The sequence below is a fragment of the Heterodontus francisci genome, chromosome 1 (genome assembly GCF_036365525.1).
Source record: "Heterodontus francisci isolate sHetFra1 chromosome 1, sHetFra1.hap1, whole genome shotgun sequence".
NCBI lineage: Eukaryota > Metazoa > Chordata > Chondrichthyes > Heterodontiformes > Heterodontidae > Heterodontus > Heterodontus francisci.
Genome location: NC_090371.1, coordinates 103,612,927 through 103,637,053, shown reverse-complemented (window position 1 = coordinate 103,637,053; position 24,127 = coordinate 103,612,927). Strand labels below are relative to the sequence as shown.

The 24,127-nt window shown below is 42.9% G+C and overlaps 1 protein-coding gene across 1 annotated transcript in view; it reads left to right on the top strand.

Moving 5' to 3' along the window:
* Positions 1–2,935: 2,935 nt before the first annotated feature.
* LOC137371371 (DEP domain-containing protein 1B-like) overlaps positions 2,936–24,127 on the top strand; it is a 72,075-nt gene continuing 50,883 nt past the window's right edge. Inside the window, exons 1-4 of the mRNA XM_068033861.1 lie at positions 2,936–3,268; positions 16,611–16,876; positions 19,672–19,810; positions 23,468–23,595. Of these exons, the coding sequence (XP_067889962.1) occupies positions 3,224–3,268; positions 16,611–16,876; positions 19,672–19,810; positions 23,468–23,595 (578 nt within the window). The 5' untranslated portion in view covers positions 2,936–3,223. The remainder of the gene's footprint in view (positions 3,269–16,610; positions 16,877–19,671; positions 19,811–23,467; positions 23,596–24,127) is intronic.

Sequence of the window (24,127 nt, the reverse complement as noted above, 5' to 3'; positions counted from 1 at the left end):
CAGCAGCAGCAGAATTGTACTCAACCACAATCTGTAACCTCATGGCCCGGCATATCCTCCACTCTACCATTACCATCAAGTCAGGAGACCAACCCTGGTTCAATGACGAGCGCAGGAGGGCATGCCAGGAGCACCACCAGGCATACCTCAAAATGAGGTGTCAACCTGGTGAAGCTATAACACAGGACAATCTGCATGCCAAACTGCGTAAGCAGCATGTGATAGACAGAGCTAAGCGATCCCATAACCAACGGATCAGATCTAAGCTCTGCAGTCCTGCCACATCCAGCCGTGAATGGTGGTGGACAATTAAACAACTGGAGGAGGTGGCTCCACAAATATCCCCATCCTCAATGATGGGGGAGCACAGCACATCAGTGCGAAAGATAAGGCTGAAGCATTTGCAACAATCTTCAGCCAGAAGTGCTGAGTTGATGATCCATCTCGGCCTCCTCCTGAAGTCCCCAGCATCACAGATGCCATACTTCAGCCAATTCAATTCACTCCGCGTGATATCAAGAAACGACTGAAGGCACTGGACACTGCAAAAGCTATGGGCCCTGACAATATTCCGGCAATAGCACTGAAGACCTGTGCTCCAGAACTGGCCGCACCCCTAGCCAGGCTGTTCCAGTACAGCTACAACACTGGCATCTACCCTGCAATGTGGAAATTTGCCCAGGTATGTCCTGTACACAAAAAACAGGACAAATCCAACCCGGCCAATTACCGCCCCATCACCCTACTCTCTATCATCAGTAAAGTGATGGAAAGTGTCATCAACAGTGCCATCAAGCAGCACTTGCTTAGCAATAACCTGCTCAGTGACGCTCAGTTTGGGTTCGCCAGGGCCACTCAGCTCCTGACCTCATTACAGCCTTGGTTCAAACATGGACAAAAGGGCTGAACTCAAGAGGTGAGGTGAGAGTGACTGCCCTTGACATCAAGGCAGCATTTGACCGAGTATGGCATCAAGGAGCCCTAGCAAAACTGAGGTCAATGGGAATCAGGGGGAAAACGCTCCGCTGGTTGGAGTCATACCTAGCGCAAAGGAAGATGGTTGTGGTTGTTGGAGGTCAATCATCTGAGCTCCAGGACATCACTGCAGGGGTTCCTCAGGGTAGTGTCCTCGGCACAACCATCTTCAGCTGCTTCATCAATGACCTTCCTTCAATTATAAGGTCAGAAGTGGGATGTTCGGGGATGATTGCACAATGTTCAGCACCATTCGTGACTCCTCAGATACTGAAGCAGTCCGTGCAGAAATGCAGCAAGACCTGGACAATACTCAGGCTTGGGCTGATAAGTGGAAAGTATTATTTGCCGCACACAAGTGCCAGGCAATGACCATCTCCAACAAGAGGGAATCTAACCATCTCCCCTTGACATTTAACAGCATTACCATCGCTGAATCCCCTACTATCAACGTCCTAGGGTTTACCATTGTCCAGATACTGAACTGGAGTAGCCATATAAATACCGTGGCTACAAGTGCAGGTCAGAGGCTAGGAATCCTGAGGCGAGTAACTCACCTCCTCACTCCCCAAAGCCTGTCCACCATCTACAAGGCACAAGTCAGGAGTGTGATGGAATACTCTCCACTTGCCTGGATGGGTGCAGCTCCAACAACACTCAAGAAGCTCAACACCATCCAGAACAATGCAGCCTGCTTGATTGGCACCCCATCTACAAACATTCACTCCCTCCACCACCGACGCACAGTGGCAGCAGTGTGTACCATCTACAAGATGCACTGCAGCAATGCACCAAGGCTCCTTAGACAGCACCTTCCAAACCCGCGACCTCTACCAACTAGAAGGACAAGGGCAGCAAATACATGGGAATACCACCACCTGCAAGTTCCCCTCCAAGTCACACACCATCCTGACTTGGAACTATATCACCGTTCCTTCACTGTCGCTGAGTCAAAATCCTGGAACTCCCTTCCTAACAGCACTGTGGGTCTATCTACCCCAAATGGACTGCAGCAGTTCAAGAAGGCAGCTCACCACCACCTACTCGAGGGCAATTAGGGATGGGCAATAAATGCTGGCCTGGCCAGCGCCGCCCACATCCCATGAATGAATTTTTAAAAAAATGTGGAGTAAATCGAATTGGCTGAAGACTGGCTGGCATCTTGCTGCTGGGGACTTCAGGAGGAGGCCGAGCTGAAGATTGTTGCAGATACAAGTAGTTCTGTTCTGGGGCACAAGCTTCATATCTTCTCTACCAGTAACACCGTCCGCCTTCTCCCCATCTACTGCTGACCCCTACAAGTTGGCCTTTGCCACCTCTCCAATCAACTCTTCCATTGCTCTTCTGGCTAGCTTCCTATCCTTAACCGCTCTATAAATTTCAGCTCATCCATAGCTACACCCTTTATGTTTTTGTATAAATCGTCACAGAAAAGTTATACTTAAAAAGAAAATGAAAGATATATAAGACTATACATGTATCAGAGCAAGAGTTCATTTTGCGTAAATCTGAGAAACATTTAAGTGAGCCCGTCAGCTGAGTATCATATCTGAGAGCCTCACGGAAAATACCACATTTATGTCCTCGCACTTGCCGTCAGAAAGATTGATAAAGTGCTGGAAGCAGGTCACAGTGATTAGTTTCGGATTGCCCTAGCAAAGAAGGGGCTCAGGGACATCCTCCCTTTGTTAATAAAGTCATTGTGCGACTCTGAGCATTGCATTTACCAACCGCAAGCTCATTGGCCCCGCTCGCACAACACGCGCAGCGCAGGGCATCCCGGACATCGCTTCACCTCTTTTCTGATTGGTCGAAAGCCCGTGCATTCGAACTTTCAATGGTCCTTTCAGAAGCTGTCTGATCGCCCCTGGTTACCATTATCCTATAAAAGCAGCTCCTGCTGGTCACGTGCCTATTGATCTCGTCCAATCAGAGCGCGTTTCCCCTTCTTCCTCCAGATTTAAATTGGCCAGGGCTCGCCGATGGGAGGGTGAGAAATGCGATGGGGACTAACGGACAGCGAGAAGCCATTGCCTGGTATCAGGCACCAGCATTGGGGGCGCAGTAAACGGGGTCGGGCACCAGCGTCCGCATCGGGGATCCACTGAGCGGGGCCGGGCACCCGCACCGGGGGGGTGGAAACCCAGTTAACGGGGCTGGGCACCCGCACCGGGGGCCCAGTGAACGGAGCCGGGCACTGCCACAGCTCGCAGTAGCAGGGGCGCCGCGCACAGTGACTGCGGAGACCATGGAGAGTAAGATAACGCCAGGTCCGTACCGGGCCACCAAGCTGGTGAGTGGCTTTGAACAGTCAATGAGCCGTCGCTGGGTTGCTGGTTAAATTATTACTGCAATCTTTACTTGAATTATACGCTGTGTTTAAAATGTCCTAATTTGTGATTTCGAAATGCCCTTGATTTTAGTTTTTCAGAGTTTTGTGATCCGGGTGAGAAGTGAAACGACAATGCATGACAAGCTTGTTTATTCTGCAGGTGCAGATTAGTAAAAGCAAGCCAGCATGGAATTGCTCGAACGAACAAGGGGAAGCGATATAAAATAAAGGATACAATTCCAACGAAGATGCAGGAGCAAAGGAACCTGGGCTTTATAAATAGAGGCATCATCGTATTTAACTAACTTGAGTTTTTTGATGAGATAAAACTTGGAGGGCTGATTTGCTGTGCATGGACATGCAAAGGATATTTGATGAAAGGCTTGTCAGCAAAGTTGAAGTCTATGGCATTCCGTTTAGGAAGTTAAACTAAAAAGGTTAAAGATAGTGTCAAAATTGAAGAGAAAGTGTATAATTGCACTTGGGTGGTGGGTCTGAAGATTGGACAGAATATAAAAAGCCACAAAGAATAACTAAAATTAATAAGGAGGGGAAAATTAGTGTACAAAAGGAAGCTGGTGAGAAATATAGATAGTAAAAGTTTCTATAAATATTTTAAAAAGAGGTAACAAAGTGAGCATTGGTCCTGTAGAAAGTGAGTGGGGATAAATGGGTCATTTTCTGCTTAGCAAGATGTAATGAGTGGTGTGTCACAGGAATCTGTGCTGGGACCTCAACATTTTACAATTTATATCAATGACTTGGATGAAAGAACTGAATGTATGGTTGCTAAATTTGCTGATGACACAAAGATGGGTAGGAAATTAATAAAAGCAAGAAATGCTGGAAATACTCAGTAGGTCTGGCAGCATCTGTGGAGAGAGAAGCAGAGTTAACATTTCAGGTCAGTGACCCTTCATCAGAACTGATCTGAAGAAGGGTCACTGACCTGAAATGTTAACTCTGCTTCTCTCTCCACAGATGCTGTCAGACCTGCTGAGTATTTCCAGCATTTCTTGTTTTTATTTCAGATTTCCAACATCTGCAGTATTTTGCTTTTATTTATATTTTGGTAGGAGAGTAAGTTGTGAAGAGGACATAAGGAGGCTACAAAGGGACATGGGTTAAGTGAGTGGGCAAAGATCTGGCAAATGGAGTATCATGTGGGAAAATGTGAAGTTGTCCCTTTTGGCAGGAAGAATAAAAAAAGCATACTGTCTAAATGGTGAGAGATTGCAGAGCTCCACTGCAGAAGGATCTGTGTGTCCTAGTGCATGAAATGCAAAAGGTTAGTATGCAGGTACAGAAAGTAATTAGGAAAGCTAATAGAATGTTATCATTGCAAGAGGAATTGAATATAAAAGTAGAGAGTTTATGCATCAGTTATACAGGGCATTGGTGAGACCACATCTGGAGTACTATATACAGTATTGGTTTCCTATTTAAGGAAGGATGTAAAAACTTTGGAAGTAGTTCAGAAAAGGTTTACTGAACTAATACCTGGAATGGGTGGGTTGTTTTGAGGAAAGGTTGGACAGGTAGGCTTGTATCTGCTGGAGTTTAGAAGAGCAAGATGCAACTTTATTGAAACCTAAGATTCTGAGGGGTCTTGACAGAGCAAATGTGGAAAGGATGTTTCCTCTTCTTGGAGCATCTAGAACTAGGGGTCACTGTTTAAAAATAAGGGGTCACCCATTTAAGACAGATGAGGAGAAATTTTTCCTCTGATGGTTGAGTCTTTGGAACTCTCTTCCTCAAAAGGCAGTGGAAGCAGAGTCTTTGAATATTTTTAATGCAGAGGTAGATAGATTCTTGATTAAGCAAGGGGTGAAGGGTTATTGGGGTAGCGGCAATGTGGAGTCGAAGTTAATCAGATCAGCCATGATCTTATTGAATGGCGGAGCAGGCTTGAGGGGCCGAGTAGCCTACTCCTGCTCCTAGATCATATGTTCATAAGTTGGCTGAGTGACAGGAAACCATAATGGTGAGTGGATTTTTTTGGACTGGAGGAAGATATACAGTTGGGTTCTCTAGGGGTCAGTACTAGGACCACTGCTTTTCGTTATCTGTATTAATGACCCAGACTTGGGTGTGTAGGGTACAATTTCAAAATTTACGGACGCACAAAACTTAGAAGTATTGTGAGGAGGATAGTAATAAACTTCAAGAGGATGTCGGCTAGTGGAATGGTCAGACACATGGCAGATGAAATTTAAAATTTTATGCAGAGAAGTGTGAAGTGATACGTTTTGCTAGGAAGAACGAGGAGAGGCAATATAAAATAAATATTTCTAAATATGGTGCAGGAGTAGAGAATTCTGGGGGTAAATGTGCACAAATTGCTGAAGGTGGCAGGACAGGTTGAGACTGATTAAAAAGATATATATTTATAAATGGATATATGTTTGATATATAAATCATATATGGTAAACATTTATAAAACTAGTTTGGCCTCAAGTGGAATATTGTGTCCAATTCTGGGCACCACACTTTAGGAAGGACGTGAAGGCATTGGCGAGGGTGCAGAAAAGATTTGAACCCCTCCAGGGTTGAGGGACTTCAGTTACATGGATAGATTGGAGAAGCTGGGGCTATCCTCCTTTGGAGAAGAGAAGGTTGAGAGGAGATTTGATAGGAGAGCTCAAAATCATGAGGGGACTTGACAGGGTGAATAGAAACTGTTCCCCTTGGCAGAAGGGTTGAGAACCAGCAAACACCAATATAAGAGGAATGGCAAAAGAACTAATGGTGACATGAGGAAATACTTTTTTTTTAATGTAGCATGTGGCTAGGATCTGGAATACACTGCCTGACCGTGATGGAGACAAATTGAATTGTGGCTTTGAAAAGGGAATTGGATGTGCACCTGAAGAGAAACAATTTGCAGGGCGATGGGGAAAGGGTCCGGGAGTGGGCCTAGCTGTGTTGCTCCCGCAGAGAGCGGGCATGGACATGATGGGCTGGATGGCCTTCTGTGCTGTAACCATTCTATGAAAGCACTGGGGTTAATTTCTAAGGTGATAGGATGGAAAAGCAAAGCAGTTATATTAAACTTGTAGAACCTTGGTTATACTACACTTTGAGCACTGTGCACAATTCTGGTCTCCATATTACAAAATATAAAAATGGCCCAGATTTTGCTGGGAGTGACTTTAGCTGTTCACTTTGCATACAGTTGCCCAGAGACTTTTTTTTGCAGCTTGTCAGTCGTGACTTCCTGTCTTTGGTGTCTGGTCCAGTGTGGCACCTTTTTACAGGGGATGTGAGAGGTCTTTGAGCAGGGTGAGCAACAGTGAGGCTCTTCAACCAATCGTTGCTGACCTGCAGACTCCAAAGCGGGTAGTACAAAAACAGGAAATATAAATGTACAGGAAGCAAAATAATGATCGAGATGTAAACATAAGATTAAGGGGGAGACATGAGAGAAATGGAAAAATCTCTCTAATAGTTTTTAAAAAAAAAAATCTTCAACATTAATTTTCTTAGGGAATGAGATTCCACATTTGTAAAATTAGCTTTCTGGGCCAAAGTTGTTCATGAATTATCACCTTTGCCATTTTAAAAACTCAAGTTATTGATAACACAAGTGCTAAATTTTCCATCTGTCTTTAGTATAAAAATAGTAGGTATTAGTCTAAATTCATGCCATTACAGTGACCTCTGTGCAGATTCCATTGAAGACTAATCGCACAGCCTGTAGAGGAGCAGGGCATCCTGCTTACGGATTTCCATTTTTTAACTATGCATTTGTGGGTGTCAGGAGTTGCTGTCCATTTTACCCTGTAATAACAGTGAGCATTGACAGCCTTGCCTTTTATTAGTACAGCAAAGTCTGTACTGTGAGTCACTGGAACAGGCACAAAAAAGAATTACAAGGATGATACCAGAACTAAGAGGCTATAACTACCAGGAAAGACTGATCAGGCTGAAACTCTTTTTTTTTTTTTTTTTCTTGTTTTTTTTTCTAGTAAAAAGAATGCTGAGGGGTGACCTGATTATGAAGGTTTGTTTGATAAGGTAGACGTAGAGAAGATCCTTCCAGTCGTGGAAGGACCAAAACTATATGCCATAAATAAATGGATAGTCGCTAATAAAGCCAATACAGCATTCAGGAGGAGCATTAACCAGGGAGTGGAACTTGGTCTTCCCAAAAAACCAGTTGGTGAAAGATAGAACTGGAGCCAATCTTTATACTGTTGTATATTTATTTACTGAGTTACACATTATAGGCATACACCTCCTAATCCAACAATCTGTTTTAGTCTGTCTATCCATAGGGATTCAAGTGAATCACCAGTTGATATCCACTATCTGAATAGAGTTAAATGTAATTAATATACAATTAACACTTGCTACCTAACACATGGAATTGTTGAGGCGATTAGCAGAAATGCATTTATGGGGAAGCTAGAATAAGCACGTGAGGGGAAAAATAAATAGGTTTTGTATTGTAGGGCCTTCGATTCTGCTGCACAAAAGTATGGGTTGTAAAGTTTTATAATTAGTTAGAAACTGATTTAGATAGTCAAACACTTGCCCTTTCTTGGTCCATTGCTAACTGACATCATTCCATTTTTGCAAATACTTTCTGCCCTTTCACAATTGCTGTCACGATGCTGCTCAGCCTGCCACAAGTCCTTATCATTGTCAGACAACTGTCAAGTATCTAACTGCCATTTCTAAAGTGCTTAAATATCATTTCCGCTCAGCTCTGTGCTTGACAATGGTAACCCCTGGCTTCTTTTCTCTCGTGCAACCCCTCTCCCCTTCATCCTCGCCTCCAAAAATAAGTGCAAAAAACTCATGGACTTTTTTGTCACCTAAGATTGAGGCCATCAGATCAGTTGCCTCTGCCATGTCCCTCTGTTCCACGAGCACACCAGGCCAAACTTTCTCTAATGTTACCCCTGCCATATCCCTGAACTTGCATTGTTCCCCATTTTCTCACCTATCTCCCCTCATACCCACTCTGAGCTCATCTTGTCCATGAGACTTGCATCCTGCTCTGTTGGCCCCAAATTGCTGACCATCTATCTTCCCTTCCTGGTCCCCTTGTTAACTGATATTGTTAATGTCTCTCTCTTGCTCTCTTCTGCTTGCCTGCCATCCCGTACAGGATGAGCAGAAATTTCCTCCAATTAAATATTGGGAAGACTGAAGCCATTTCCTAGCTACTGACGCCATCCCTCTCCCTGGCAACTGTTTCAAGGCTGAACCAGACTGCTCTTAAACATGGTGCCATGTTTTAACAACGCAATGAACTTCTGACCACATCCGCAACATCACTAAGACTGCCTATTTCAACCTCCATAACCTGCTTGTCTCCATCTCCTGCTGAAACTTTCATCCGTGGGTTTGTTGCCTCTAGTTTGTTGTCTATTCCAACACACTGCTGGCTGGCCTCCCACATTCTACCCTTATGCTAACTTGCGGCCATCCAAAACTGCTACATGTCCTTTCTCAACCTACATTGGCTCTCGGTTAAGCAAAACTTCTTTTAAAATTCTCACCCTTGTTTTCAAATCCTTCTATGGCCTTGCTCCTCCCTATCTCTAATCTCTCCAGTCCCACAACCCTCCAAGATGTGTTTCTATAACTCTGGTCTCTTGAGCATCCCTGATTTTTTTTTTTTTAATCGCTCCACTATTACTGCCTAGGCCCTAAGCTCTGGAATACCCTCCCTACACCTCTCTGTCTTCCTCGATTTCCTCCTTTTAAGACTCTCTCTCTTTAAAACAGATGCTTTTGGTCATCTGACTTATTATTGCCTTGTCATATTTTTCTTTATAACGCTCCTGTGAAACATCTTGAAGTTTTATAAAATGTAATTGTTTAATTATTTAATAAAATACCAGTTGTTGCAAAAAAAAAATTATTCTTTCAATAGGATGTGGGTGTCATTGGCAATGCCAGCATTTGTTGCCCATCCCTAATTGCCCTTGAACTGAATGGCTTGCAAGGCTATTTCAGAGGGCATTTGAGAGTCAACCACATTGCTGTGGTTTGGGAGTCACATGTATGCCAGACTGGGTAAGGACAGCAGATTTCCTTCTCTACAGGGCATTAGTGAACAAGAAGTTTTTACGATGATCGATCGTGTTTTTTTTTTGGCACCATCATTGAGACTAGCTTTTAATACCAGATTTTATTAATTGCATTTATTAATTGAATTTAAATTCCACCAGCTGCCATGTGGGATTTGAAATTCTGTCCCAGGGCACTAGCCTAATCCTCTGGATTGCTAGTCCGGTGACATTTAGTACTACACCACTGAAAGTTACAAAATCCATAATTTGAGGAAATGTAATAATTACACTTTTTGAGGAAGGACTCTGGCACTTTATCAGATCACAGCTTCAGTTATCAAAGTCCGTCTGTTGTAACCAAACTGTGGTTCAGACAGCTACAGGCATGGTAAAGATCGTGGTGGCTTGTTCGTAGAATTTATAATTGTTGAAATAATTTAAGCAAGCCTTTAGGGCAAGAAGTGTATAGATCCCAAAAATACATCAAGCAAAGAATAAAATTTAATTGTACTTTAGTTTCCAATATAGGAAAGTAAAAGGGAATATTTGGAATGCAAAATTGTTCTTTTTACTTTTTTTTTTATTCCTGCTTTTCCATCTATCTCTGTTGCTGGAGTGGAAAATTTCATGATGTGAGAAGGGGTCTAGGGGATCCCTCTCAGCCTGTGCCTAGTTTAACCATAACAGGGTGTAATTTTAGAAACACTGTTTTTGGATCCCCCTCAGTGAATCCTTGTTCACTGCTCCAATTGTAAGGCAAAGGAATCCGATTTAAACAAGAAAGGTAGATGTTTATTAATCTTAAACTCATTCGGTTAATGACTACGAATATGCAACGCGACCACGCTAGCGTGCATATAAAGAACAAAACAGTACAGCACAGGAACAGGCCATTCGGCCCTCCAAGCCTGCGCCGATCTTGATGCCTCCCTAAACTAACACCTCCTGCACTTCCGGGGCCTGTATCCCTCTATTCCCTTCCTATTCATATATTTGTCAAGATGTCTCTTAAATGTCGCTATCGTATCTGCTTCCACCACCTCCCCTGGCAGCAAGTTCCAAGCACCCACCACCCTCTGTTTTTAAAATAAAAAACTTGCCTCGCACATCCCCTCGAACCTTTGCCCCTTGCACCTTAAACCTATGTCCCCTAGTAACTGACTCTTCCACCCTGGAAAAAAGCTTCTGACTATCCACTCTGTCCATGCCGCTCATAACTTTGTAAACCTCTATCATGTCGCCCTTCCACCTCCGTCGTTCCAGTGAAAACAATCCGAGTTTTTCCAACCTCTCTTCATAGCTAATGCCCTCCAGACCAGGCAACATCCTGGTAAACCTTCTCTGTACACTCTCCAAAGCCTCCACGTCCTTCTGGTAGTGTGGCAACCAGAATTGCACGCAATATTCTAAGTGTGGCCTAACTAAAGTTCTGTACAGCTGCAACATGACTTGCCAATTTTTATACTCTATGCCCTGACCGATGAAGGCAAGCATGCCTTCTTGACTACCTTATCCACCTGTGTTGCCACTTTGTGACCTGTGGACCTGTACGCCCAGATCTCTCTGCCTGTCAATACTCCTAAGGGTTCTGCCATTTACTGTATACCTTCCACCTGCATTAGACCTTCCAAAATGCATTACCTCACATTTGTCCGGATTAAACTCCATCTGCCATTTCTCCACCCAAGTCTCCAACCGATCTGTATCCTCTGATAATCCTCATCATTATCCGCAACTCCACCAACCTTTGTGTCGTCCGCAAACTTACTAATCAGACCAGCTACATTTTCCTCCAAATTATTTATATATACTACAAACAACAAAGGTCCCAGCACTGATCCCTGCGGAACACCACTAGTCACATCCCTCCATTCAGAAAAACACCCATCCACTGATACCCTCTGTCTTCTATGACCGAGCCAGTTCTGTATCCATCTTGCCAGCTCACCTCTGATCCCGTGTGACTTCACCTTTTGTACCAGTCTGCCATGTGGGACCTTGTCAAAGGCTTTACTAAAGTCCATATAGATAACATCCACCGCCCTTCCTTCATCAATCATCTTCGTCACTTCCTCAAAAAACTCAATCAAATTAGTAAGACACGACCTCCCCTTCACAAAACCATGCTGTCTCTTGCTAATAAGTTTGTTTGTTTCCAAATGGGATATGTGATAAACACACACTCCGATAGAGACAGAAAAAGTAGAAAAGAATAAAGGGGAAAAGTTTGAGACAATAACTGGGTTCTTATTACAGTCCTTTGAATTCAATGTGGAGTCTTTGGTTGCCGGTAAGTCCCACTCTTCGTTGGGGCCCAGTTCATGCTTCAATTTGTTTCGATGTCGGAGTCTTTTTTCTCTTGAAGTTTACGTGTCTTCTGTGGGTCCGGTGGCTTGGGGGGAAAGCGAGGGAGAGACAGCCAGGAGAGAGGCTTCCTTGTTCCAGCTTTAGTTGCAAGCTCTGGAGTCTCAGTTCAAACTGTCCTGTGTCTCATTCAGAAGCCTGGACCAGCTGGTTAGTCATATGATTAGCTGGTTTAACCAATCCTGTCTTTGTGGATTGTATCATCTTAGCAGTCCCTGGAACGCACTTCCTTACACCTTCAGTGTCTGGTGATCAAAATCCATTTGGGTTAATTGGATCAGGGAGTAGTTCTTTGTTTCCACAAGCACTGTCTTAGTATGCAAATGTCCTCCAGTCAATGGTCTGGTGATCTCTTTTTAACAAGTGATTTCTTCACTCCAGCAACAGTGTAAAATCAATGTTCATATGACTAAATTAATATGCCTTATTCTTGGCAGATGGGGGTCTGCATGACAGCATTAACAACAATTTTAGGCACTGCATAAACCTTGGGGTAAATTTGAAAATGTTCTACTTTTTCATTCCAATTAGGATCTGTAGTTTCCCAGCCCATTCCATTTCATTCGCCAACAGTCCTGACCTGACTCACTTTGACAGAAGTGTCTCAGAATCATAGAATGGTTTCAGCACAGGAGGGGGCTATTCAGCCTGTCATGTCTGTGCTGGCTCTCCAAGAGCAATTTAGCTAGCCCCACTCCCTGGCCCTTCCCCTTAGCCCTGCAATTTTTTCCCCTTTGGCTGCTTATCAAATTTTCCTTTTTGGATAATCATGATTTGAATCTGCCTCTCAACAGGCTCTAACCACTTGCTACATTTATGTAAAAAAAAAAAAAAGTTTTTTTTTTTTAGTCATGTTGCCATTTGGGTTCTTTTCCCAATGGCTTTTAAATCTGGCTCTTGACCCTTCACCCATTGCGAACAGTTTCTCTCTACTCTGTCTAGACTCCTTGTAATTCTGAACACCATTTTCAGATCTCTCAACCTTCTCTTCTCGAAGAACAACTGAAGTTCCTCATCCCTGTTCTTGTGAATTTTTTCTGTCTCTCTCAAACCTTCACATCCCTCCTGAAGTGCTGTGCCCAGAATTGGACACAATACTCCATTTCTGATACTATTATAATATCGAACTCTGGAGGGGACATGAGGGTTCAAACAGAGGGGCTGAGATGGGGACAGAAGCGTGAGATATGGAGCTGAAGGTCAGCAGTATCAGTGATCCACAGGATGTGGGATTGGAAGCTCTGGCTAGGTAAAGCTGAGATGCCAAAGATTTGCACTCATTCGCATTGCTGAGGAGGCATTGCAATTTATGGTTTTATATTTTCCCAATTTTCATATGAATATCAAATGTAAAACATGATGGCACACAGATTGAGGGGGTAGATTGGCATGATCGCTTCTATATGCATACTGGTCCCATGCCTGCAAATTGCATCAGAGGATCAGCATCTAGATAAGAGGAGGGGGGCATTAAGAATAGATCTTTGGACACTGCAACGGTGCTGATGCAGGGCATAGAGAATTGCATAGAATTTACAGCACAGAAACCAGACTTTTGGTCCATCAGATCTTGTGTTAGTATTTATGTGCCACGAGAGCTTCCTCCCACTAATTCATCTGCATATTCTTCTGTTCCTTTTCTCCCTCATGTACTTATTGAGCTTCCCCTTAAATGTGTATATACTACTCACCTTAACTTCTCCATATGGTAGCAAATTTCACATTTTTGGGGTTTTTTTAAGTTTCTCCTGAATTCCCTATTGGATTTATTAGTGACTATCATATTTAATGATCCCTAGTTTTGTGGAAACATTTTTATCCTGTTAAACTCCTTCATAATTTTAAAGACATCACCCCCTCAGCCCTCCCTTTTCTAGAATTCATTTGAGTTTCGTTAGGTGGGAATGAATCATGCATAGACAGTCCCACAAAATTGGATAATTGAGGAGAGGGATTTGAGAACCAGTATTTTTAAACTGCAGGAAGATTGAGGACCAGAATAAGGCATCATGGTCATGGAGAATGCTGTTCACAACTTTTTCCCAGAGCAAGGCAGACAGTGGCAGAAAGGGGTTTGAACAAGGAGTTTTGGGCTGCATATTGAGCTATATGGTGTGTTAGCTTTTATTAGTAGGGGGATCGAGTTTCGGAGCCACGAGGTCATGCTGCAGCTGTACAAAACTCTGGTGAGACCGCACCTGAAGTATTGCGTGCAGTTCTGGTCACTGCATTATAGGAAGGATGTGGAAGCTTTGGAAAGGGTGCAGAGGAGATTTACTAGGATGTTGCCTGGTATGGAGGGAAGGTCTTACGAGGAAAGGCTGAGGGACTTGAGTTTGTTTTCGTTGGAGAGAAGGAGGAGGAGAGGTGACTTAATAGAGACATATAAGATAATCAGAGGGTTAGATAGGGTGGATAGTGAGAGTCTTTTTCCTCGGATGGTGATGGCAAACACGAGGGGACATAGCTTTAAGTTGAGGGGTGATAGATATTGGACAGATGTTAGAGGTAGTTTCTTTACTTCGAGAGTAGTAGGGGCGTGGAATGCCCTGCCTGCAACAGTAGTAGACTCTCCAACTTTAAGGGCATTTAAATGGTCATTGGATAGACATATGGATGAAAATGGAATAGTGTAGGTCAGATGGTTTCACAGGTCGGCGCAACATCGAGGGCCGAAGGGCCTGTACTGCGCTGTAATGTTCTAATTCTATGGAGGAATAATGCATTCACGAACCTTGAGTGGAAAGGGAAGACAGAGCTGGAGCAATATTTGGAAAGGATGGGTCAAGTATATGTGAGGATGGGAGGAAGTGGAGGGTTGTTTTTCTTTCTAAACGAGCTCTTATTTGTGGTTGGGTGAGTAGGAGGTCAAGGTTGGGAGCTGGATATCATGGATGGGGCATGGGAAGTGAAGAATTTGTGGCTGAAGAGCAGGAAAAGTAAACAGAAGGAACATGGGAGCAAGAGTAGACCATTCAGATTCTCAAGCTTGTTCTGCCATTCTGTAAGATCTGTGTCTTGACTCCATCCACCTGCTTGGCTCCATATTCTTGTCCAGCAAAAATCTATCAATCTCGGACTTAAAATTATTAAGGAATAGCTGCATGGATGGTTTCAACCTGTGACTTAACTGCAAATCCTTCCCTTTGGAGTTGGCAGTAATGGTTGAGGGATTTGGCTTGTGTGTATTTGTGCCCTTGACTTTGCAAAACACATGACAGATGTATCGAGGGAGGAGTAGTGGTGATACAGTGAGTGATTTTAGTAGGAACAGGGCCTTACCACCTCCCTTTCTTTATAATTTCCTCTAGTTGTACAACCCTTTGATATCTGCACACCTCCAAGTTGGGCCTCTTGAGCATCACTGATTTTAATCACTTCACTGGTGGCTGTGCCTTCAGCTGCCAAGGCACTGAGCACTGGAATTCTCTCCCTAAACCCCCTCTTTCCTCCTTTTAATACAGGCCTTTTTAAAACTTGCTTCTTTGACCAAGCTTTTTTTCATCTCCTCCCCAAAATCTCCTTTGGCTTGGTGTCAAATTTTGTTAACACTCCTGTGAAGTGTCTTGGATGTGTTTTCTATGCTGAATGTGCTATAATAAATATGAGAAGGGCAAGGGAGCAGTTTAGTAAGTCAGTGGTGACTGGTGGTGTGGAGGGCTGGAAGTAAAACTGTTGGGAGTTAGTGAATAATTAAGGAAGCTGGGGAGAGCTTTTTCTTGGATAGATGGACGAGGGTTATGGCATTCAGGGAGAGCAGTAGGATGTGGGTAGAGAGATGAGATGAGGAAATCACTGGAGATAGCCTCGTTAATGATCAATGCCTTGGGAGAAATGTGATGACTGTGTAGGTTAGAAAGATTTGATTGCAAGACCAAGGGTAAAGGTGCAGTAAAGTCAAGAAAGGAGCTAGGTGAGTTGAAAATAGGTATGAACTCTATGAGTCATTTGCTGTTAAGGGAGAATACCTGAGGAAATCAACTTGGAATGTTTTGGAGGGAAGTAAGCCAGAAATTTAAATCAAGCAGGGTAGGAATGGAAGAAGACTGAGGAGAAGGTGCTAGAGATTGGTCTGGGAGAAAGAGGCCAAAGCACCCTTCAGCAACCTTTCAGTATTGTCCCTGCATGGTTATTTGTTCGGGAGAATTCTGACTACATTTGCCCTGTCCTCTACCAACTGGCAAACCTGAAACCTTGGCTAAGGTTCGATTGGAATTGCAGTATTTTAAAAGTTATTTACTGAGCTGCTGGGGGTGATTCTCATTTGCATTACTTTCAGACATTGTGGATTTCATTGATCGAATACAGTGTTTTGATGGAGGGTACAGGAGATGGTTTACATATCTGATTTTTTTTTTTCCTAACTAGAAGTTAATATTACATTGTCTAGCTGTCCTGAAAGCAACATTTCTCCTGTTCATGCTAGCCTGATGTGAATCTTCTTTATTTACCAGCAAATAAAGCTGAGGATAAGGAGTGGAACTGTTCAAACAAATGTCAAAATTAAATAACATTACTTTGCACATTACTGTAATTCAACTGTAAGTTGGAACTTGCCTTTTTCCCCCACCCAAAAGTTGTGGATGCTGGGCCAACTGAAATTTAAGAATGCGATCAATGTCCTTTTTGTTGGGCAAGGTTATGGAGGAAGGTGGAGTTGAAGTAGAAGCCAACCATGAGTTAATTGAAAGGTGAACAGACTGAAGGGTTGAATGATCTCCTGTTCCTAAGTAATAAAAACTTGGTAAATTTTTATTTCTAGCTTTTAACCAGTAATTTAAACAGTTGATGGGCCTGGACATGATGGGATGTCATATGCACAAGTTAACCTCAATTCTTAATTTTGAAAATGCCTCTGCTAGTGCTTAACAACAAATATGCTGATTACTTTTTTTTCTTCCCATCTCTCCTAGTGGAATGAAACTATTGAGCTGTTCCGAGCCAGGATGCCCCTGAAGAAGCATCGTCTTCACTTCCGTACTCATGATCGCTGCTTTACTGCCTCAGAAGGTGTTGATTGTTTACATGAATTGCTTAGAAGTAACCACAATTTTGGACCTGAAGTTACCCGTTACCAGACAGTACAGTTACTCAAAAAGTTCTTAAAAAATCATGTGATTGAAGATATCAAAGGAAGATGGGGAAAAGAAGATTTTGAAGATAATAATCGATTGTACAGGTATGGCACAATTCTTAACTGTTTTGTGGTCAGATTTGTTTTTTTAAACCAGCTGTTTTTAATCCATTTCCTTCATGTGGCATTTACATCTGAAACAAAGGCCCATTGCTCACTCCCTGTAGCCATCTGCTGAGGTGCCAAAGGCATTCCTACTGAATCTCCCACTGATCTTTGCCTCTTGCAAGGAAACTCATTGCTTAATGCATCTCTGAATGGAGTAGGACTTGAACTTGAATTTATTTCTGCTCAGTGGTATCAAGTAGTAAATTACTACTGTCCTACTCCTTTTATTAAAATTCATTTTGGTTCACTTTAATCCAGTGGCTCTTCAGATGATCAGTTTGCTCCCATGTCAATAATTTCTTGAGCTGGACACTGGACGTTTTAAGAGTAGCTGTAATGTGCTTTTTTTTTTTTTGTTCTGTGCAGAAGTGTTATCCTAATAGCAATACCAACCACTATCCATATGCTGATACTTTCATTTTCTAATCTCCTTTCCAATCTTTTTTTATAATTGCCCCCTCTTGTAAAGTTTTTCACATTACATATTTAATTGTTATCTCTCTTGTATTCTCATTCCTTTTTTAATGGTGGGCACCATTTTCACTTCAACTTGCAATGTCCTTGTAACTTTTTTTTAGATTCCCCAAAAATTGCTACAAATTTTGTTTGTACTAAATAGGATCCACTGATTGGAGCGACTATGATCAGATTTTTTTTTTTCTTTCATGCCCAATATCTTGTTTGATAATGGCCCATGTCACACGATCATGGAAACCCCTCATTGTGTTATTACGACTGAGGCGGGAGTAGTGCACTGTCTTTTCTCGTTCCATTTCACAGGACTCCACATATATTTTAAATGTTTACCAGTTACCGATATGGTCAATAATAGACTCTACTCTTTTTTTTATCCCAGAATAAAATACACCAACCAGGTTTCCTTAACAAAATAATGAGTTTATTTATAAAACCAGACTTGTCCAGTAATGAAGCAAAGCACTAACACTCCGATTGAAAGATCAAAGTTCCCTTTTAAATACACCACGCAAACTCTTTCTCATTAGAGAAAAAAAGTAAATTCTCCTGCAGAGCTGTTTTACAAAAAAGAATACTTTGGCCAAAAACTTGCTAATTGTTGAAGGAAAAAAGATGATATGGAATGATGTCAGTTGTCCCTTTTGGTCTGGCATCCAGGTAAATGGAGACAGGTCACTGGGATCTTTTCAGAAGCAGTTTGTTCTGGAAATAGTCAGGTAGACTTTCCAAGAGAAATGTGGCATCGGGGGTCTAAGTTATCTCACTCAGGATTTGCAGGGTCTGTTCAAAGAGGTCAAGAAAGCGATAAGTGGTGTGTTTTTCTCTTGGCCGGTTAATCTCCAACTTCTTTTCAAACACAGTCCACACCCCCAACTGAACCAAAACAATATCTCCGAAGCGGAACCCCAAACAGCAGGTCAGAACCTCCTGACCACTCCTAAATCTTGACATGTCACTTCTCTGTAAACATCTCCCACAAGTGACCAAGGTTACTGTTCTTTATTTATCTTAAGGCATGTGATGTCCAGTAAAGGTTGTTCTCAAATGTATCCCAAGTGTCCTTTCTGTGGACTTTCAACAAAAAACAGAGTCCAACATCTATGAAATCTTCAGCCTTCCAAAATGAATCCACTTCCACAATTTAAATGAGTCCTGAGAAAAATATTTAACAAAAAATGGAAGCACTTTCATAAGTGTGAGCTGGATACTGTTGCATGTGGCCCCATAGGTTTCATCCACTTTTCAAAAGTTGGGTTCATATTCTTACTGCTAGTTGTAATTTTCAACAATATAGATTGAATTTCAATCTGTATAATAATGCTCGTAGAATAAAGCATGCTACACTCTCCCCGTTAATGGGCTAAATTCAGTTACAAATCTACAAACATGGCAGCACTCTGTTTGTTTGTTTGTTTTTAAGAGGATTCTTTTTACCAGCTTCTACCAGGTTTATCCAGACTCAGCCACAGCTAGAAGAAGGCAAAGATGGCATCTGACCCACTTTTATATCTCTCTTGGCCTTCAATTGTTTTCCCTTTCTTCTCCCTACCCCCTCCAGCTCAAGTGTTTGACATTATGGTAATAAACCTCCAAGTTCATGTGGCATGTTTGGAAAATACCTCTTGTTCCCTTAGCCAGTTCTGATGAAGGGTCACTGACCTGAAACATTAACTCTGCTTCTCTCTCCACAGATGCTGCCAGAACTGCTGAGTATTTCCAGCATTTCTTGTTTGTGTTTCTTGTTCCCTTAGCTGTTTTTAATTGCCCCCATATCCAGAAGCCAGCTTTATTGGAGGTTTATTTGCTTGCCAGTTGAATTTATAAAATCCCTCAATGCAATAGTCCAATACTGATGAAACTTGTTAAATAGAAATTTTTGGCTAGAGGGCAAGGAAAGAAGTAATCATCCTAACTACACATTCATAAGTTTGTCAATAGTAAGTGATTTTGGCTTGGCTAAAGCTAAACATGTGAAATGTAATTTTGGCTCCAGGGCATCCTTTTGCTTCAATTCAGTGTCGGCTCAGGCCCTGCTTCTGAATGCAGGCTCAGGCCCTGTTTCTGAATGCAGGCTGCATTAGCACTAATTGCAGTGTTAGTGTGAAGCAAATTCACTTGGCACCAATGCCACTATGTAGTATAAATGCATCTAGAATTTCACCAGCCCACAGTCCATTTAAGTTATTGCAGAATATACAGTCATTAACCATTGTGTAAATGGACTAATTGCATGACTTGTACATTTTCTTTTCCAGATTTCCTCCATCATCTCCTCTTAAGCCTTATCCAAAAAAGTCATCCTATTTAATTTGTGACATGTATCCTAAATTTCCAAATTGGAATGACTATGATGTTCCAAAGCCAGGTCCTGTCCCAGTAAGGCCTATAATTTTGGTAAGACACTTTAGAATCAACTTGTATTTTAGATTTTCTTTCAGCTGCAATTTTAAAATGGACAAATTTTGAAAAAAAAAAATACTGTACATTGGAGATGATCTTCAGCCATATACTTGTTCATATTGAAAACTGTGCTAATTTTATTTATAGAACTGGGGGTGGGGTAAGGAGAGGTATAAAACATGCTCGAAAGTGAGACCATATGTTCATTTATAGTTAGTTTTTGTAGGCAAATGTGCCATGGAAAATTGTGGTAGCTAAAGTTTTACTTTAACTCATCCTGAGTGGTTATTTAATTGAAGATGTGTGTGTGCACGTGCGTGTCCTTGAAGCTAATGGTGAGCTGCCTCCTTGAATTGTTGCAGTCTGTTAAGTAGGGATTGCCAAAATTTTGACCTAGCAATGATGCAGTAACAGTGATTATATGTCCGACAGGATTGTGTGTGACATGGAGATGGTTTGTTCTTGTCCTTGTAGCTGGTGGGGGTTGTGGGTTGGGGAGGCCTTGGTAAGTTGCTGCAGTGTATCTTGTAGATGGCACATGCTGCAACCACATTTGCAGAAGTGGTGGATGGGGTGCTGATCAAGTGAAATACTTGGTCTTGGATGGTGTCTAGCTTCTTGTGCTGGCACTGCACTCATCCAGCAAGTGGAGAGTATTCCATCACACTCCTAACTTCACCTTGTAGATGGTGGAAAGGCTTTGAGAGTCAGCTGGTGAGTTACTGTCTGCAGAATACCCTGCATCTGACCTATTGCCACAGTAATTATGTGGCTGTTCCAGTTAAGGTTCTGGTCAATGGTTGCTGGTAATGCTATTGCCTGTCATGGAGAGGTGGTTAGATTCTCATGGGAGATGATTGATGCCTGGCACTTTTGTGGTGCAGTTGTTTACTAGGCACAGTTCAGCCCAAGCCTGGATGTTGTCAAGGGCCTACTCCGTGTGGGCAGGGGCTGCTTCATTATCTGAGGCATTACAAATGGAACTGAACACTGCAATCAACTAATATCTCCACATCTGACCTTATGGCGGGAAGGCTGTTGAAAATGGGTTGGGCTTAGGATACTGCTCTGCGGAATTATTGGGACTGAGATGATTGGCCTCCAGCAACTACAACTATATTCCTTTTCTGTTGGGTATGACTCCAGCCAGTTGAGACTTCTTTATGCCACACTCAGCCAGTTGCTGCCTGATGTCAAAGGCAGTCACTGTCCCCTCACCTCTAGAATTCAGCTCTTTGGTCCATGTTTGGACCAAGGTTGTAATGAGATCTGGCACTGACTAGTCCTTGCAAACCCAAACCAAAGGTGGAGTAGGTTATTGGTGGTAAATGCCGCTTGATAGCATTGTCTATGACCCCTTCCCTCACATTGCTGATGGGGCAATAATTGTTCAGATTGGATTTGTCCTGATTTTTATGAACCGGGTATACCTGGGCAGGTTTCCGCTTTGGGTAGGTGCCAGTGTTGTAGCTGTCCTAAGACAGCTTGACTAGAAGTGCAGCTAATTCTGGAGGACAAGTCTTCGGCACTACAGCAGGATGTTGGACTCCATAGCTTTTGCTTTCTGCCATTTTAATATTGTGTGGAATCAGTCAAATTGGCTGCAGACTGGCATTTGTCATGATGGAGACCTCAGGAGGCCCAGATGAATTATCCACTTGGCACTCCTGGCTGAAGAAAGTTGCGAGCACTTCAGCCTTTTCTTTTGCAACCAAGCGCTGGGTTCTGTCATTGTTGAAGATGGGGATGTTCATGGAGCTTCCTCCCATTATTAAATATCATCACTATGCACAGTTGAAGTGCCAAGCCTGCAGAGCTTTGATCTGTCGGTTGTGCAATCACTTATCTCTGCCTATAGCATAGTACTGCTGCAGTTTAGCTTGTGTGTAGACCTGTGTTGTGGCTTCAAGTTGGCAGCTTATTTTCAAGTGTACCTGGTGCTGCTCTTGGCATGCCTTTCTAGATCCTCATTGAACTAGGGTTGGTCACCTGGCTTGATGGTAATAGTAGAGTGAGGAATATGTCAGGCCACATATATGCAACAGTTATATGTACTGAACATGGTAAGGGTGCAGAATGTACTCTGGGTGGGAGACTTCAATGGTAGCACCATTGCTGTCCAAGTCCTAAAGGAAATTGCTGCTAGACTGGGTCTTTAGCAGGTGGTGAGGGAACCAACAAGAGGGAAAAAACGTACTTGACCTCGTCCTCACCAATCTGCCTGTTGCAGATGCATCTGCCCATGACCGTATTGGTAGGAGAGACCACGCACAGTCCTTGAGGAGACAAAGTTCCGCCTTCACATTGAGGATACCCTCCATGTTGTGTGGCATTACCACCGTGCTAAATGGGATAGATTTTGAACAGATCTAGCAAAGCAAAACTGGGCATCCGAGGTGTGGTGGGAAATCAGCAGCAAAATCGTAGTGGAACACGATCTGTAACCTTATGACCTGGCATATCCCCCACTGTACCATTACCATCCAGCTGGGGGACCAACCCTGGTTCAATGAAGAGTGCAGGAGGGCATGCCAAGAGCATCAATAGGCATACCTCGGGGGGGGTGGGGGGGGTGGTGGTTGCGTGCGTGCAGGAGGTGACCAAGAGCATTGACTAGGGCAGGGCGATGGACGTGGTCTATATGGACTTTAGCAAGGCCTTTGACAAGGTCCCGCATGGTAGGCTACTCAAGGTTCGAACACATGGGATCCAGGGTGAGCTAGCAAATTGGATACAACATTGGCTTGGTCATGGGAGGTAGAAGGTGGTAGTGGAGGGTTGTTTTTCACATTGGAGGCTGGTGACCAATGCTGTGCTGCAGGGATCGGTGCTGGACTCTGTTTGTCATATCAATGACTTGGATGTGAATGTAGGGGGCATGATTAGTCTCTCTGGTGCATTCCATTGAGCTTGTTAGTAACATGAGCAGCAAGAGCTGGTACAGCTGTCAACACAGTCAGTCTTGTCAGCGTTCTGTCAGCAGCAGTGACCATCTATTAATCATGGCAACAGTCTACTGACTTACCAAGCCAGGATAAACATTGACCATGACATGCACGTATGGTTGTTGAAGATGCCTCCATGTTTTGACAAAATTATTGTTCAGGACCAGCAGCAAGTTTCACATTAAGTAAAACACAAATATGTTTAATTGTATAACTAATTTTTATACACTTTAAAAAAAGAAGAAACCTTATTTTTGTGGAATTTTTTTTTTAAAATGGGAAGTGGTGGGGGGGGGGGTCTCGAACCAAAAAGGTGGTTGATCCCTGCCCTAAAGGACATTAAGAAGGAGTATCCATACACATGCAAATGACACAACCCACACAAAACAGCATCTTGATGTATGATTTATGGGATGCAAAACACTTGTGTTTGAGGCACTCGTGTTGGGCCTTTCAAGAAGGATGGACGATTAGCTTTTTGGCAAGATAGGCTATGGTTTGCAAATATGGCTGAAAATAGTTTAAAATGTAAATTTTTGTATTCCTTCCAGTGGAAAATTCTATAATGGGTTTGCTTAATACTTGCCTATTTATGGGTAGTTGCATATGCTTTATTAGATCTTCAAGATTAATTGTTCACAAGTCATGTATGTGAATTGTTTCTACAGCTATTCAATTGCCACCCTCCTTTTATAATCTATTACAGAATTCTGATTTGTGGCACAAGCGCCACAGCATTGCAATTGGGGAAGTATCAGAATGTAGAATTGTACATCGGGAAGAGGTTTCCCAAGGAACTGTGGAAGGAATCTGGAAATCAATGACAGTAGCACAGTATGTTGAGACACTTCATTATTTTCCTCAACCTTTTTTTTTTTCACCCTGCACTCCCCACAAGACAATTGCTCGTTTCCTTCTATTCCTTTCTCAGTTAAATACCTTTAAATTGTGTGCCCCTCCCTCTGCAGTGGCCTAGCAAGCTGTTCAGTTTTATCAAATTCCTGGACTGCACAGGTTCTAGTACATCCACTGCCTTGGGCCAACTAGGAATGGACAATAAATGCTAGCCTTGTCAGCAGTGCCTGCACTCTGGGAATGAGTCATAGAGCTATTTACAGCATAGAAGGAGGCCATTCGGCCCATAGAGTCCATGCAACTCTCGGCAGAGTGATTCAGCCAGTCCCACTCCCCATCTTGATCCCCATGGCCCTGCAAGTTTATTTCCTTCAAGTGTCTATCCAATTTCCTTTGAAATCGTTGTCTCCACTTCCACCACTCTCATGGGCAGCAAGTTTCAGGTCATTACTACTTGCTGTGCTTTGTATATAAAAGGTCTTCCTCACATTCTTCCTGTGTCTCTTGCCCA